Source organism: Oncorhynchus masou, chromosome 12 (assembly GCF_036934945.1).
Source record: "Oncorhynchus masou masou isolate Uvic2021 chromosome 12, UVic_Omas_1.1, whole genome shotgun sequence".
In the NCBI taxonomy this organism is placed as follows: Eukaryota; Metazoa; Chordata; class Actinopteri; order Salmoniformes; family Salmonidae; genus Oncorhynchus; species Oncorhynchus masou.
The window spans coordinates 91226497-91241506 of record NC_088223.1 but is presented as its reverse complement, the minus strand read 5'-3'; the positions used below and the strand labels follow the sequence as shown (position 1 = coordinate 91241506).

The 15010-nt window shown below is 44.9% G+C and overlaps 1 protein-coding gene across 1 annotated transcript in view; it reads left to right on the top strand.

Annotated features, from left to right (window-relative positions):
• The window catches only part of LOC135549428 (peripheral-type benzodiazepine receptor-associated protein 1-like), a 73283-nt gene extending 58883 nt beyond the window's left edge, over positions 1-14400 (top strand). Inside the window, 7 exon segments of the mRNA XM_064979398.1 lie at positions 4458-4526; positions 5705-5752; positions 8104-8230; positions 8498-8570; positions 9336-9464; positions 11802-12015; positions 13071-14400. Coding sequence (XP_064835470.1) covers positions 4458-4526; positions 5705-5752; positions 8104-8230; positions 8498-8570; positions 9336-9464; positions 11802-12015; positions 13071-13402 — 992 coding nt within the window. The 3' untranslated portion in view covers positions 13403-14400.
• The last annotated feature ends 610 nt before the right edge of the window (positions 14401-15010 follow it).

The window sequence follows — 15010 nt, the reverse complement described above, 5'->3', positions numbered from 1 at the left end:
GCGTGTGTAACTGTGTACTGTAGCGTGTGTAACTGTGTTCTGTAGCGTGTGTGTTCTGTAACTGTGTACTGTAGCTGTGTAACTGTGTTCTGTGTGTAACTGTGTTCTGTAGCGTGTGTAACTGTGTTCTGTGTGTAATTGTGTTCGTGTGTAACTGTGTTCAGTAGCGTGTGTTACTGTGTTCTGTAGCGTGTGTTACTGTGTTCTGTAGCGTGTGTAACTGTGTTCTGTAGCGTGTGTAACTGTGTTCTGTAGCGTGTGTAACTGTGTTCTGTAGCGTGTGTAACTGTGTACTGTAGCGTGTGTAACTGTGTTCTGTAGCGTGTGTACTGTGTTCTGTAGCGGTATGTGTATGACATGAACTGCCAACACTGTTTATGCGTGTGTAACTGTGTTCTGTAACTGTGTTATGTATAGATATAGATATATAGATATAGATATGTAGCATGTGTAACTGTGTTCTGTAATTGTGTTCTGTGTGTGTAACTGTGTTCTGTAGCGTGTAACTGTGTTCTGTATGTGTAACTGTGTTCTGTAGCGTGTAACTGTGTTTTAGCGTGTGTAACTGTGTTCTGTACTGTGTTCTGTAGCGTGTGTAACTGTGTTCTGTAGCGTGTGTAACTGTGTTCTGTAGCGTGTGTAACTGTGTTCTGTAGCGTGTGTAACTGTGTTCTGTAGCGTGTGTAACTGTGATATGTGTAACTGTGTACGTGTGTTACTGTGTTCTGTAGCGTGTGTAGCGTGTGTAACTGTGTTCTAAACTGTGTTCTGTAGCGTATAGATGTGTTATATAGATGTGTAACTGTGTACTGTAGCGTGTGAGATATAGATACTGATATAGATATGTAGTGTAACTGTGTTCTGTAGCGTGTGTAACTGTGTACTGTAGCGTGTGTAACTGTGTTCTGTAGCGTGTGTAACTGTGTTCTGTAGCGTGTGTAACTGTGTTCTGTAACTGTGTTCTGTAGCGTGTGTAACTGTGTACTGTAGCGTGTGTAACTGTGTACTGTAGCGTGTGTAACTGTGTACTGTAGCGTGTGTAACTGTGTACTGTAACGTGTGTAACTGTGTTCTGTAGCGTGTGTAACTGTGTTCTGTAGCGTGTGTAACTGTGTTCTGTAGCGTGTGTAACTGTGTACTGTAGCGTGTGTAACTGTGTACTGTAGCGTGTGTAACTGTGTTCTGTAGCGTGTGTAACTGTGTACTGTAGCGTGTGTAACTGTGAGAGACAGAGAAGGTAACCTAAAAGACCAGCAGAGAGTATACTGTAGCGTGTGTAACTGTGTACTGTAGCGTGTGTAACTGTGTACTGTAGCGTGTGTAACTGTGTACTGTAGCGTGTGTAACTGTGTACTGTAGCGTGTGCAACTATGTAGCGTGTGTAACTGTGTACTGTAGTGTAACTGTGTAACTGTAGCGTGACGTGACGGATGTTATGACATTCAGAACTGCCAACACATGTTTATGTTTTGCTCCTCTCCTTCTAGTCTTCATTTTCTTAAATATATATATATATATATAGATATAGATAGATAGATATAGAGATAGATAGATATAGATATATAGATAGATATAGATATATAGATAGATATAGATAGATATAGATATATGTACAGTACCAGTAAAACGTTTGGACACACCTACTCATTCAAGGGTTTAACTTATTTGTGTTTTCTACATTGTAGAATAATAGTAAAGACATCAAAACTATGAAATAACACATATTGTATGGAATCATGTAGTAACCAAAAAAGTGTTAAACAAATCAAAATATATTCTATATTTTAGATTCTTCAATGTAGTCACCCTTTGCTTTGGTGACAGCGTTGCACACGTTTTTCCAACAGTGGAGGAATTCCCACATATGCTGAGCACTTGTTAGCTACTTTTCCTTCACTCTGCAGTCCAACTCATCCCAAAACATCTCAATTGGGTTGTGGTCGGGTGATTATGGAGCCCAGGTCATCTGATGCAGCGCTCCATCACTCTCCTTCTTGGTCAAATAGCCCTTACATAACCTGGTGGTGTGGTGGGTCATTGTCCTGTTGAAAAACAAATGCTTGTCCCACTAAGCGCAAACCAGATGGAATGGCGTATCGCTGCGGAATGCTGTGGTAGCCATGCTGGTTAAGTGTGATTCTAATAAAATCACTGACAGTGTTACCAGCAAAGCACCATCACACCTCCTCCTCCATGATTCACGGGTGGGAACCACACCTCCTCCTCCATGCTTTACGGTGGGAACCACACCTCCTCCTCCATGCTCCACAGGTGGGAACCACACATACGGAGATCATCCACTCACCTACTCTGCGTATTTCACAAAGACACTGCATTTGAAACAAAAAAACTCAAATTTGGACCAATCTGACCAAAGGACAGATTTCCATTGCCTGTGTTTTCTTGGCCCAAACAAGTCTCTTCTTCTTATTGGTGTCCTTTAGTAGTGGTTTCTTTGCAGCAATTCGACCATGAAGGCCTGATTCATGCAGTCTCCTCTGAACAGATTATTTTTATTTTTTATTTCACAATTTATGACGGGTGTTTAGTTCATGGAACAAGTGGCGAAGAAATGGCTTCACAGGCTGGACAAAATCCAGTATATAGCTTTAAGGATATATGTTGATGCATTTAAATCAATGGCTGTATGTGCCTACTAGTGGAGGCAGGTGAGATGCCTTTGGATATATTTTTTTATTTGTAATTTTATTTGACCTTTATTTAACCAGGTAGGCCAGTTTAGAACAAGTTCTCATTTACAACTGAGACCTGGCCAAGATAAAGCAAAGCAGTGTGACAAAAACAACAACACAGAGTTACACATAAACAAATGTACAGTCAATAACACAATAGAAAAGTGTGTGCAAATGTAGAAGAGTGGGGAGGTAAGGCAATAAATAGGCCATAGAGGCAAAATAATTACAATTTAGCATTAATACTGGAGTGATAGATGTGCAGATGATGATGTGCAAGTAGAGATACTGGAGTGAACAGTTGATGCTGAGATGTGTCTGTTACTTGAACTCTGTGAAGTATTTATTTGGGCTGCAATTTCTGAGGCTGGTAACTCTAATGAACTTATCCTCTGCAGCAGAGGTAAATCTGGGTCTTCCTTTCCTGTGGCGGTCATCATGAGAGCCAGTTTCATCACAGCGCTTGATGGTTTTTGCAACTGCACTTGAAGAAACTTTCAAAGTTCTTAAAATGTTCTGTATTGACTGACCTTCATGTCTTAAAGTAATGATGGACTGTTGTTTCTCTTTCCTTATTTGAGCTGTTCTTGACATAATATGGACTTGTTATTTTACCAAATAGGGCTATCTTCTGTATACTACCCCTACTTTTTCACAACACAACTGATTGGCTCAAATGCATTAAGAAGGAAAGAAATTCCACAAACCAACTTTTAACAAGGAACACCTGTTAATTGACATTCATTCCAGGTGACTACCTCATGAAGCTGGTTGAGAGAATTCCAAGAGTGTGCAAATCTGTCATCAAGGCAAAGGCGTGGCTACTTTGAAGAATCTCAAATGTAAAATGTATTTTTTTGTTGTTGGAGGAATTCCTCAGAAGTGATAGAACAACAGCTGCGTCTTGGTTAATGGAAAACACACATTTAACTCATGATCTCTTTGCTGTTCATGAGTTCTCACTTTAAATGACTCATGTCCTGAGTAAGATTTGTGCTATTTGATTAAAGGGGCGGCAGGGTAGCCTAGTGGTTAGAGCGTTGGACTAGTAACCGGAAGTTTGCGAGTTCAAACCCCCGAGCTGACAAGGTACCAATCTGTCGTTCTGCCCCTGAACAGGCAGTTAACCCACTCTTCCCAGGCCGTCATTGAAAAAAAGAATTTGTTCTTAACTGACTTGCCTGGATAAATAAAAATAAATTGACAAAGTAAACCAAAGAAATCTCACTCCTATGAGTTGCTTTGTATGCTTTCATGGTTGGTCTTTAATTGCACCTGGATATTTGTGTTTGCTGGCTGTTTTAGGATAACCATCCTAGCTTGAGCTTATGGGTTAATCGTCGACTCCATGTCATGTGACTCATTTCAAAGAATTGCCAGAAGCATAAGTTAGTGGGATAAGCTGTTGGGGGCGGGCTGAGTGCTATGGACCCAAACACACGCACAAAAATGCACACACACACAGCATTAACCACCCAGCCAACTAGAGAAAGCTGACAAAACAATATGTCTCTATTTCATGCTCCTATATCCCCCAAATGGATCTCTTCGGATGGTTTAACCCTTTCACTTCCACTTCCTGTGTTCTGTTCGCTGGTTATTTACTATTGGTTGGTTTATAAAATGGCTTTTTACAGGCTTCAAACTCATTCTGTCTCTTGTCTGGTCTGCTTCTTCATGGTTCTGGCGTCTCTGTCTGTCTGTCTGTGTTTTTTCTTTTTGGTTTCAAATTTGGTTTTCCTTTTTTTTTTAAATTCCATAAAGGCACTCGCTCACATGCACAGCTTCCGCGTCGCCCTGTCCCACCGCCGAAACCGAGACGATCCAAGAAAGGTGTGTCTCGCTGTCGCTGCTGATTGGCTGTCTCTCTCTCTCTCTCTCTCTCCTTCCCTCTTTCCCTCTTTCCCATTCCTCCTTTGATTCCTCTCTATCGCTATGATCAGAGGGGATCTATAGATTCACACTGTTCAATATCCAAAACATTATAATGATCTATAGATTCACACTGTTCAATATCCAAAACATTATAATGATCTGTGGATTCACACTGTTCAATATCCAAAACATTATCATGATCTATTGGATTCATCCAAAACATTATCATGATCTATAGATTCACACTGTTCAATATCCAAAACATTATAATGATCCATAGATTCACACTGTTCAATATCCAAAACATTATAATGATCTATAGATTCACACTGTTCAATATCCAAAACATTATCATGATCTATTGATTCACACTGTTCAATATCCAAAACATTATAATGATCTATAGATTCACACTGTTCAATATCCAAAACATTATAATGATCTATAGATTCACACTGTTCAATATCCAAAACATTATAATGATCTATAGATTCACACTGTTCAATATCCAAAACATTATCATGATCTATTGGATTCACACTGTTCAATATCCAAAACATTATCATGATCTATTGGATTCACACTGTTCAATATCCAAAACATTATCATGATCTATTGGATTCACACTGTTCAATATCCAAAACATTATAATGATCTATAGATTCACACTGTTCAATATCCAAAACATTATCATGATCTATTGGATTCACACTGTTCAATATCCAAAACATTATCATGATCTATTGGATTCACACTGTTCAATATCCAAAACATTATCATGATCTATTGGATTCACAGTATTCAACATTATAATGATCTTCCTTTGACTAAGATGTAGGAGGCCTAATGATTGATGCAGTTCCTTGTTATAGCATTTGAATATATTTAATTGCCCTCGTTTCAGTGCCCCCTTCCTTCAGCGTCCCCTCTGATCTCCTTATGTCTATCTCCTGTGTGACTGTATAATATAAGATCTGGCCCCGGGCTGCTCTCTCTAGGGTTGGCTTAGGTTTCTACATTTAGTTTGATTGTACTACTGAGTGTGTCCGAACCAGGAGGACCAGGGTGAAATGCTCCATTTAACCTGCTCCTCTGTCCCCACCCAACCTCACTCCCACACCCATCTGCTCTTCCAGTGGAGGCTGCTGCGCTGTGGGAAGATAGCTTAGACTCCTCCAGTCAAGGTTTGTAACATATCCGTTAGTCAGTCTCTCTCTCTCTCTCTCTCTCTCTCTCTGTGTGTCTGTCTTTCTCTCTGCCCCCCCCTTGCCTGCTCTAGTGTCCACTGGAAACCTGCATGTATTAGAAAAGATACGCATGACAACACTGGCTCTCTAGACCTTTCTCTAACTTCTCAAGTCTCCACTGGAGACCTGCATGTGTTATACTAGATACCCATGACATCATCAACATGCGACCTCTCTAAATCTGTCTCTGACTTGCTGCGTCATTCTAACGGGCTGATATGAATTAACCTCATCCTGCTGCCACCAAGGACTGTCTGCTTGCCTGTTGATAACAGTGCTGGTGATGATGATGTCCTCTTCCTCTTGATGTTGTGTCATGTAATGTTCTAAGGGACATCATCACTACATGAACTCTCAAGTCTCTTCTTGTTTTGCACTGGCAGTTATAGTGACACTCAAACACACACACACACACACACACACACTTTCACATACACACTTTCACATACACACTTTCACATACACACTTACAATTTCACATACATGCACACTCAAATGCACACACACACACATGCACACTTACACTTTCATATGCACACACACAACACACTTTTAAACTCATCATATACTGCTGCTAATCTGTTTTTATTATTATTATCTATCCTGATGTCTAGTCACTTTACCCTGCCTTCATGTACATATCTACCTCAAATACCTTATTATTATCTATCCTGATGTCTAGTCACTTTACCCTGCCTTCATGCACATATCTACCTCAAATACCTTATTATTATCTATCCTGATGTCTAGTCACTTTACCCTGCCTTAATGTACATATCTACCTCAAATACCTTATTATTATCTATCCTGATGCCTAGTCACTTTACCCTGCCTTAATGTACATATCTACCTCAAATACTTATTATTATCTATCCTGATGTCTAGTCACTTTACCCTGCCTTAATGTACATATCTACCTGATACCTTATTATTATCATCCTGATGCTGGTCACTTTACCCTGCCTGTACATATCTACCAATACCTTGATTGATTACTTCCTGTGTCTATATAGCTGCATGCATATCTACCTGGTACTTCCTGTATATAGCTGCACATTTATCTGGTACTTCTACCTGTACCTTATTATATCTATCCTGATGCTGTCACTTTACCCTGTTTGCTATCTGGTACTTCCTGTATATAGCTATCCACATTGTCTAGTCACTTCCTGTTCATGCACATATCTAAATTTATCTGGTACTTCCTGTATATAGTCACATTGATCTGGTACTTCCTGTATATAGCTCCACATTGATCTGGTATCTATCCTGATGCTAGTCACTTTACCTGCCTTCATGTACATATCTACCTCAAATACCTTATTATTATCTATCCTGATGCTGGTCACTTGCCTTCATGTACATATCTACATCAAATCTTATTATTACTTCCTGTATATAGTCCACATTGATCTGGTACTATCTACTTACCTGTATATAGCTCCTGCACATTGATCTACTACTGGTACTTCCTGTATATAGCTGCACATTTATCTGGTACTTCCTGTATATAGCTGCACATTGAGCTGGTACTTCCTGTATATAGCTCGACATTGATCTGGTACTTCCTGTATATAGCTGCACATTTATCTGGTACTCCCTGTATATAGCTCCACATTGATCTGGTACTTCCTGTATATAGCTGCACATTTATCTGGTACTTCCTGTATATATCTCCACATTGATCTGACACTTCCTGTATATAGCTCCACATTGATCTGGTACTTCCTGTATATAGCTCCACATTGATCTGGTACTTCCTGTATATAGCTCCACATTGATCTGGTACTTCCTGTATATAGCTCCACATTGATCTGGTACTTCCTGTATATAGCTCCACATTGATCTGGTACTTCCTGTATATAGCTCCACATTGATCTGGTACTGGTGCTCCCTCTATTGCTCCATTCTTGTGTATTTTGTTCCTCGTGTTCTATTTATTTTTATTCTTCACTCTGCATCGTTGGGAAGGGCTCTTAAGAACTCATGTTAAGTCTCCAACTGTTGTATTCACTCAGACTGAACTGAGTGAAAACAGACCAAACTGAGTGAAAACAGACCAAGTGGTTTGACTCTTTTATGTGACCCTCACCATCCTGAATGCCTGCAAAGACAAGGTCCTAAAACATCCTCAAAGCCTCTGCTGTTGTTCATCTTGTACTCTCGGTTCTCCCGGTGATTGTTTGCTGCATGAGTTACTATTAACTGCATGGAAATTAAAAAGAACAAGATGTTCCACTCAAAAATGGTCAGAAATCTGACTCTGTATTTCTGTGTTTGATTGACAGATCCCAGCCAATCTGCTGTCGCCATGGCAAACCCGGCGGACACCGGTCCTCGCAGGATGAAGGCCATCTTTGATTACGACCCTCGAGAGAGCTCTCCCAACGCTGACATCGAGGTGAGCGTCATGCTGTTCCCTGTGACAAAGGCTTGTGTTATAGTTATATATTAAAACGGACAGTAAAAAGACGTGTTACCGATTCACTAGACAGTCAAATTGGAGCTCTAATGTTCTATTGTCTGTACTGGACAATGGAAACAAGTCTCGTACCAATCAGGCCTTACCAGTTGATGTAACTCCATTTTGGGAAAGATATTGTTATCATGGTCCCCATCTGCAGGTTAACTCATCATCTATGGTTTGGTGACTTGATGGGTTCTTCTATGGCCATCTGTCAGGTCTGAACTGACCTTTGGTGCTGGGGACATCATCTATGTGTTTGGTGACATGGACGATGATGGGTTCTTCTATGTAAGTCTATCTGTCTATCTGTCTATCTGTCTGTCTGTCTGTCTGTCTGTCTGTCTGTCTGTCTGTCTGTCTGTCTGTCTGTGGTACTTCCTGTATATAGCTCGACATTGATCTGGTACTCCCTGTATATAGCTCCACATTGATCTGGTACTTCCTGTATATAGCTCCACATTGATCTGGTACTTGATATAGCTGATCTGGTACTCCCTGTATATAGCTCCACATTGATCTGGTACTTCCTGTATATAGCTCCACATTGATCTGGTACTCCCTGTATATAGCTCCACATTGATCTGGTACTTCCTGTATATAGCTCCACATTGATCTGGTACTTCCTGTATATAGCTCCACATTGATCTGGTACTGGTGCTCCCTCTATTGCTCCATTCTTGTGTATTTTGTTCCTCGTGTTCTATTTATTTTTATTCTTCACTCTGCATCGTTGGGAAGGGCTCTTAAGAAAGCATGTTAAGTCTATCTGTCTGTCTGTCTGTCTGTCTGTCTGTCTGTCTGTCTGTCTGTCTGTCTGTCTGTCTGTCTGTCTCTGTCTGTCTGTCTCTGCAAACAAACACTAAGAAGACTGTAAAAAATGTTGAACTGTTTTAACACCTTAAAGACGTGACCATGTGAATGACGAGGACGTTGTTGTTGTTGAAGGATTAATGTAGGTGATGGACAGACATGCTCGCGGACTGTCTTTTTTGATTGCCTAAGGTCAAAGGTTATACATGTGTGACGTGGGTGTCTAATGTGCGTCGTTTCCAGGGTGACCTGAACGGACACAAGGGCCTGGTCCCATCTAACTTCCTACAGGCTGCCCCAGAGGCTGCTGGGAAAGCTCCACCATTTGACCCCCAGCCTCCGTCTGTATCCGAGCCCAGGACAGAATCGCAGGTACGGTCAGCACACTGTGTGGACACGTATGACAGCCTCGTAGCCAAAACGTTTGTAGCCCGTTGCCTCTCAAAGCCTGACCGGGAAGAAGTTTGACTCTTTCTTTGGGGGGGGGGGGATGTGGAACTCCCACACAGCATTTATTTCACCAGGTAATTTGACTGAGAACATGTTCTCATTTACAGAAAGGACCTGGGGAATAGTTACAGGGGGGATGAATGAGCCAATTGGAAGCTGAGGATGGTTATGTGGTCATATTGAGAATTTAGCCAGGACACCCCTACTCTTACGATAATTGCCTTGGGATCTTTTAATGACCACAGAGAGTCAGGAGACCTGTTTAACACCCCCAATCACTGCCCCGGGGAAATGGGATATTATAATTACAATTTAGACCAGAGGAAAGAGTGCCTCCTACTTGCCCTCCAACACCACTTCCAGCATCATCTGGTATCCCATCTAGGGACAACCCTACTTAGCTTCAGAGGCAAACCAGCAGTGGGGTGCAAGGTGGTATCCTGCTGACCATTTGATGTTGCAGAACACTGACAACATTTCTATGCCGACCATTTCCCGAAATATAATATATATGTCCCCTTTTTATTGTTGTTTTATTTGTCATATCTCTGTCACCTTATGTCTTACTCTTTTGGTTAAGTCTCTATCATTTCTGTTTTTACATTTTATTTTCTCCCTTTGTTTCCTGCATGGCCTTTTGAAGAAGCAAAAACGAACTGTGCACTTTAAGAATTAAAGCGTAAGTGTCTCTGAGGGGGGATCACACCCTCCCAGCTGAGTGTTAGTGTCTCTGAGGGGGGATCACACCCTCCCAGCTTAGTGTTAGTGTCTCTGAGGGGGATCACACCCTCCCAGCTGAGTGTTAGTGTCTCTGAGGGGGGATCACACCCTCCCAGCTGAGTGTTAGTGTCCCTGAGGGGGGATCACACCCTCCCAGCTGAGTGTTAGTGTCTCTGAGGGGGGATCACACCCTCCCAGCTGAGTGTTAGTGTCTCTGAGGGGGATCACACCCTCCCAGCTGAGTGTTAGTGTCTCTGAGGGGGGATCACACCCTCCCAGCTGAGTGTTAGTGTCCCTGAGGGGGGGATCACACCCTCCCAGCTGAGTGTTAGTGTCTCTGAGGGGGGATCACACCCTCCCAGCTGAGTGTTAGTGTCTCTGAGGGGGATCACACCCTCCCAGCTGAGTGTTAGTGTCTCTGAGGGGGGATCACACCCTCCCAGCTGAGTGTTAGTAACTAGTGCTTCCTACTCCCTCCATCCTGTACTGCTGTTCATCCTCATTCTTACCTTACCAGTACTAGTCTCCTCAGATGTGTAGCCTCCTGTCCATGTTCACAAGATCAGGCCCAGGGTGACGGGCTGAGATTTCTGAACAACTGGGTATTCTCTGCTCACCCCACCCAACCATTCTCCTGTATCCCTTGGCTTCCCTGGTGATTAATATCCCCTGGCTTCCCTGATGATTAATATCCCCTGGCTTCCCTGGTGATTCATATCCCCTGGCTTCCCTGGTGATTCATATCCCCTGGCTTCCCTGGTGATTCATATCCCCTGGCTTCCCTGGTGATTCATATCCCCTGGCTTCCCTGGTGATTAATATCCCTTGGCTTCCCTGGTGATTCATATCCCCTGGCTTCCCTGGTGATTAATATCCCTTGGCTTCCCTGGTGATTAATATCCCCTGGCTTCCCTGGTGATTCATATCCCCTGGCTTCCCTGGTGATTAATATCCCCTGGCTTCCCTGGTGATTCATATCCCCTGGCTTCCCTGGTGATTCATATCCCCTGGCTTCCCTGGTGATTAATATCCCCTGGCTTCCCTGGTGATTAATATCCCCTGGCTTCCCTGATGATTAATATCCCTTGGCTTCCCTGGTGATTCATATCCCCTGGCTTCCCTGATGATTAATATCCCCTGGCTTCCCTGGTGATTCATATCCCCTGGCTTCCCTGGTGATTCATATCCCCTGGCTTCCCTGATGATTAATATCCCCTGGCTTCCCTGGTGATTCATATCCCCTGGCTTCCCTGGTGATTCATATCCCTTGACTTCCCTGGTGATTCATATCCCCTGGCTTCCCTGGTGATTTAGAGGCGCTGATAGTTTAGCCAACTATTTACAGTTAAATGTTTCCCTCTGTTACGTGTTCAATCAGTTCATGTACAATTGACATAACTGACTCTTAGTAAGTTTGTTGTTGATAGTATGTTACTTAACAGTTTTAGTTGATCGACAGGTTCAGTAGACGCCTCAATGCTTTAAGAATAAAGAAGTGTTGGATTCTTATACTCTGTTTCCATGGTTTCCCTCCACAAGGTGAGCCTGAGCACATTCCCAGAGGAGGTTCCACATCCAGCCCTCCACACAGGGCTGACTGGCCCAGCCCACACACATCCAGCCCTCCACACAGGGCTGACTGGCCCAGCCCACACACATCCACCCCTCCACACAGGGCTGACTGGCCCAGCCCACACACATCCAGCCCTCCACACAGGGCTGACTGGCCCAGCCCACACACATCCAGCCCCCAGCCCACACACATCCACACACAGGGCTGACTGGCCCAGCCCACACACATCCAGCCCTCCACACAGGGCTGACTGGCCCAGCCCACACAGGGCTGACTGGCCCATCCAGCCCTCCACACAGGGCTGACTGGCCCAGCCCACACACATCCAGCCCTCCACACAGGGCTGACTGGCCCAGCCCACACACATCCAGCCCTCCACACAGGGCTGACTGGCCCAGCCCACACACATCCAGCCCTCCACAGTCCAGCAGGGCAGACCCCAGCCCACACACATCCAGCTGGGCTGACTGGCCCAGCCCACACACATCCAGCCCTCCACACAGGGCTGACTGGCCCAGCCCACACACATCCACACAGGGCTCCCCAGCCCACACATCCACACACAGGGCTGACTGGCCCAGCCCACACACATCCATCCCTCCACACAGGGCTGACTGGCCCAGCCCACACACCATCCAGCCTGACTGGCCCAGCCCACAGGGGCTGACTGGCCCAGCCCACACACATCCAGCCCTCCACACAGGGCTGACTGGCCCAGCCCACACACATCCAGCCCTCCACACAGGGCTGACTGGCCCAGCCCACACACATCCAGCCCTCCACACAGGGCTGACTGGCCCAGCCCACACACATCCAGCCCTCCACACAGGGCTGACTGGCCCAGCCCACACACATCCAGCCCTCCACACAGGGCTGACTGGCCCAGCCCACACACATCCAGCCCTCCACACAGGGCTGACTGGCCCAGCCCACACACATCCAGCCCTCCACACAGGGCTGACTGGCCCAGCCCACACACATCCAGCCCTCCACACAGGGCTGACTGGCCCAGCCCACACATCCATCCATCCCTCCACACAGGGCTGACTGGCCCAGCCCACACACATCCAGCCCTCCACACAGGGCTGACTGGCCCAGCCCACACACATCCAGCCCTCCACACAGGGCTGACTGGCCAGCCCTCCACACAGGGCTGACTGGCCCAGCCCACACACATCCAGCCCTCCACACAGGGCTGACTGGCCCAGCCCACACACATCCAGCCCTCCACACAGGGCTGACTGGCCCAGCCCACACACATCCAGCCCTCCACACAGGGCTGACTGGCCCAGCCCACACACATCCAGCCCTCCACACAGGGCTGACTGGCCCAGTCCACACAGACCACCAACACCTGGATCCGTCCGCAGCAGCAGCCATGATGAAACCCTCCTCCATGGACCCTGCCCCAACCCCAAGGCAAGCCAGCCTCAGCACCTCTCCGCCCCACGTCCCAGCAGAAAGCCCCCCACAGACAGACGTCTCCCCACCAGGCAAGAAAAAGAAAGGCTTGTTCTCCAAAGGGAAGAAGCTTTTCAAAAAGCTGGGATCCAGCAAGAAGGATTGAAACTTGGGACATTTACCACTCATTGCAGTTTTTGTTGAAAACAGTTTTATATCATTATCAGTCTTGGTTGTCTTGAGCTATGCTGTTTGTTTAGTTGTAATATTCAGTAACTATGGATACACTAAGATATTATACAGCTGAATACACCTCTTCGATATAATAATATTAGACCAGCTGGCAATATGTGGAGCGTATTTTGTGTGTATCTGAAATGGCACCCTATTCCCTATGTAGTGCACTACTATAGCACCCTATTCCATATTTAGTGCACTACTATAGCACCCTATTCCCTATATAGTGCACTACTATAGCACCCTATTCCCTATTTAGTGCACTACTATATAGTGCACTACTATAGCACCCTATTCCCTATTTAGTGCACTACTATAGCACCCTATTCCCTATTTAGTGCACTACTATAGCACCCTATTCCCTATTTAGTGCACTACTATAGCACCCTATTCCCTATTTAGTGCACTACTATAGCACCCTATTCCCTATATAGTGCACTACTATAGCACCCTATTCCCTATATAGTGCACTACTATAGCACCCTATTCCCTATATAGTGCACTACTATAGCACCCTATTCCCTATATAGTTCACTACTATAGCACCCTATTCCCTATATAGTGCACTACTATAGCACCCTATTCCCTATATAGTGCACTACTATAGCACCCTATTCCCTATTTAGTGCACTACTTTAGCACCCTATTCCCTATTTAGTGCACTACTTTGTGAATAGGGAGCCATTGCCGTATATGAGACGTGATGGCATCAATTGAGCGCGTGTTTTAATGAGCACGTTGAATTATTTCAGCTCCTAACCTGTTCTGTGCTTACAGACTTCCTCTGAACACCCACTGATTCCATGATAACCTTTAGTAGTCCACTCTGTGAGGGGTTTCTCCTTCACCTTCATCTGGCAGTATTATCTGGAAGGATTTGATCAGATACTGGTGTTAAAAATGGTGCTTTAGATTTTCATTTAGACTCCCCATGCATCATGTCCAGGTTACGCTCCAACCACTGTCATGGTTGCTTTAGATTTTCATTTAGACTCTCCATGTTTTAATGGAGCACGGCATCATGTCCAGGCTACCTCCAACCACTGTCAGTTTAAACTGAGAGGACGGGTTGGAGAGGCCCCATGCATCATGTCCAGGTTACGCTCCACTGTCACTGTCAGTTTAAACTGGCGGGCTTGGAGAGGCCCCATGCATCATGTCCAGGTTAAAAATGCTCCAACCACTGTCAGTTTAAACTGAGAGGACGGGCTTGGAGAGGCCCCATGCATCATGTCCAGGTTACGCTCCAACCACTGTCAGTTTAAACTGAGAGGACGGGCTTGGAGAGGCCCCATGCATCATGTCCAGGTTACGCTCCAACCACTGTCAGTTTAAACTGAGAGGACGGGTTTGGAGAGGCCCATGTCCAGGTTACGCTCCAACCACTGTCAGTTTAAACTGAGAGGACGGGCTTGGAGAGGCCTCATGCATCATGTCCAGGTTTCGCTCCAACCACTGTCAGTTTAAACTGAGAGGACGGGTTTGGAGAGGCCCCATGCATCATGTCCAGGCTACGCTCCAACCACTGTCAGTTTAA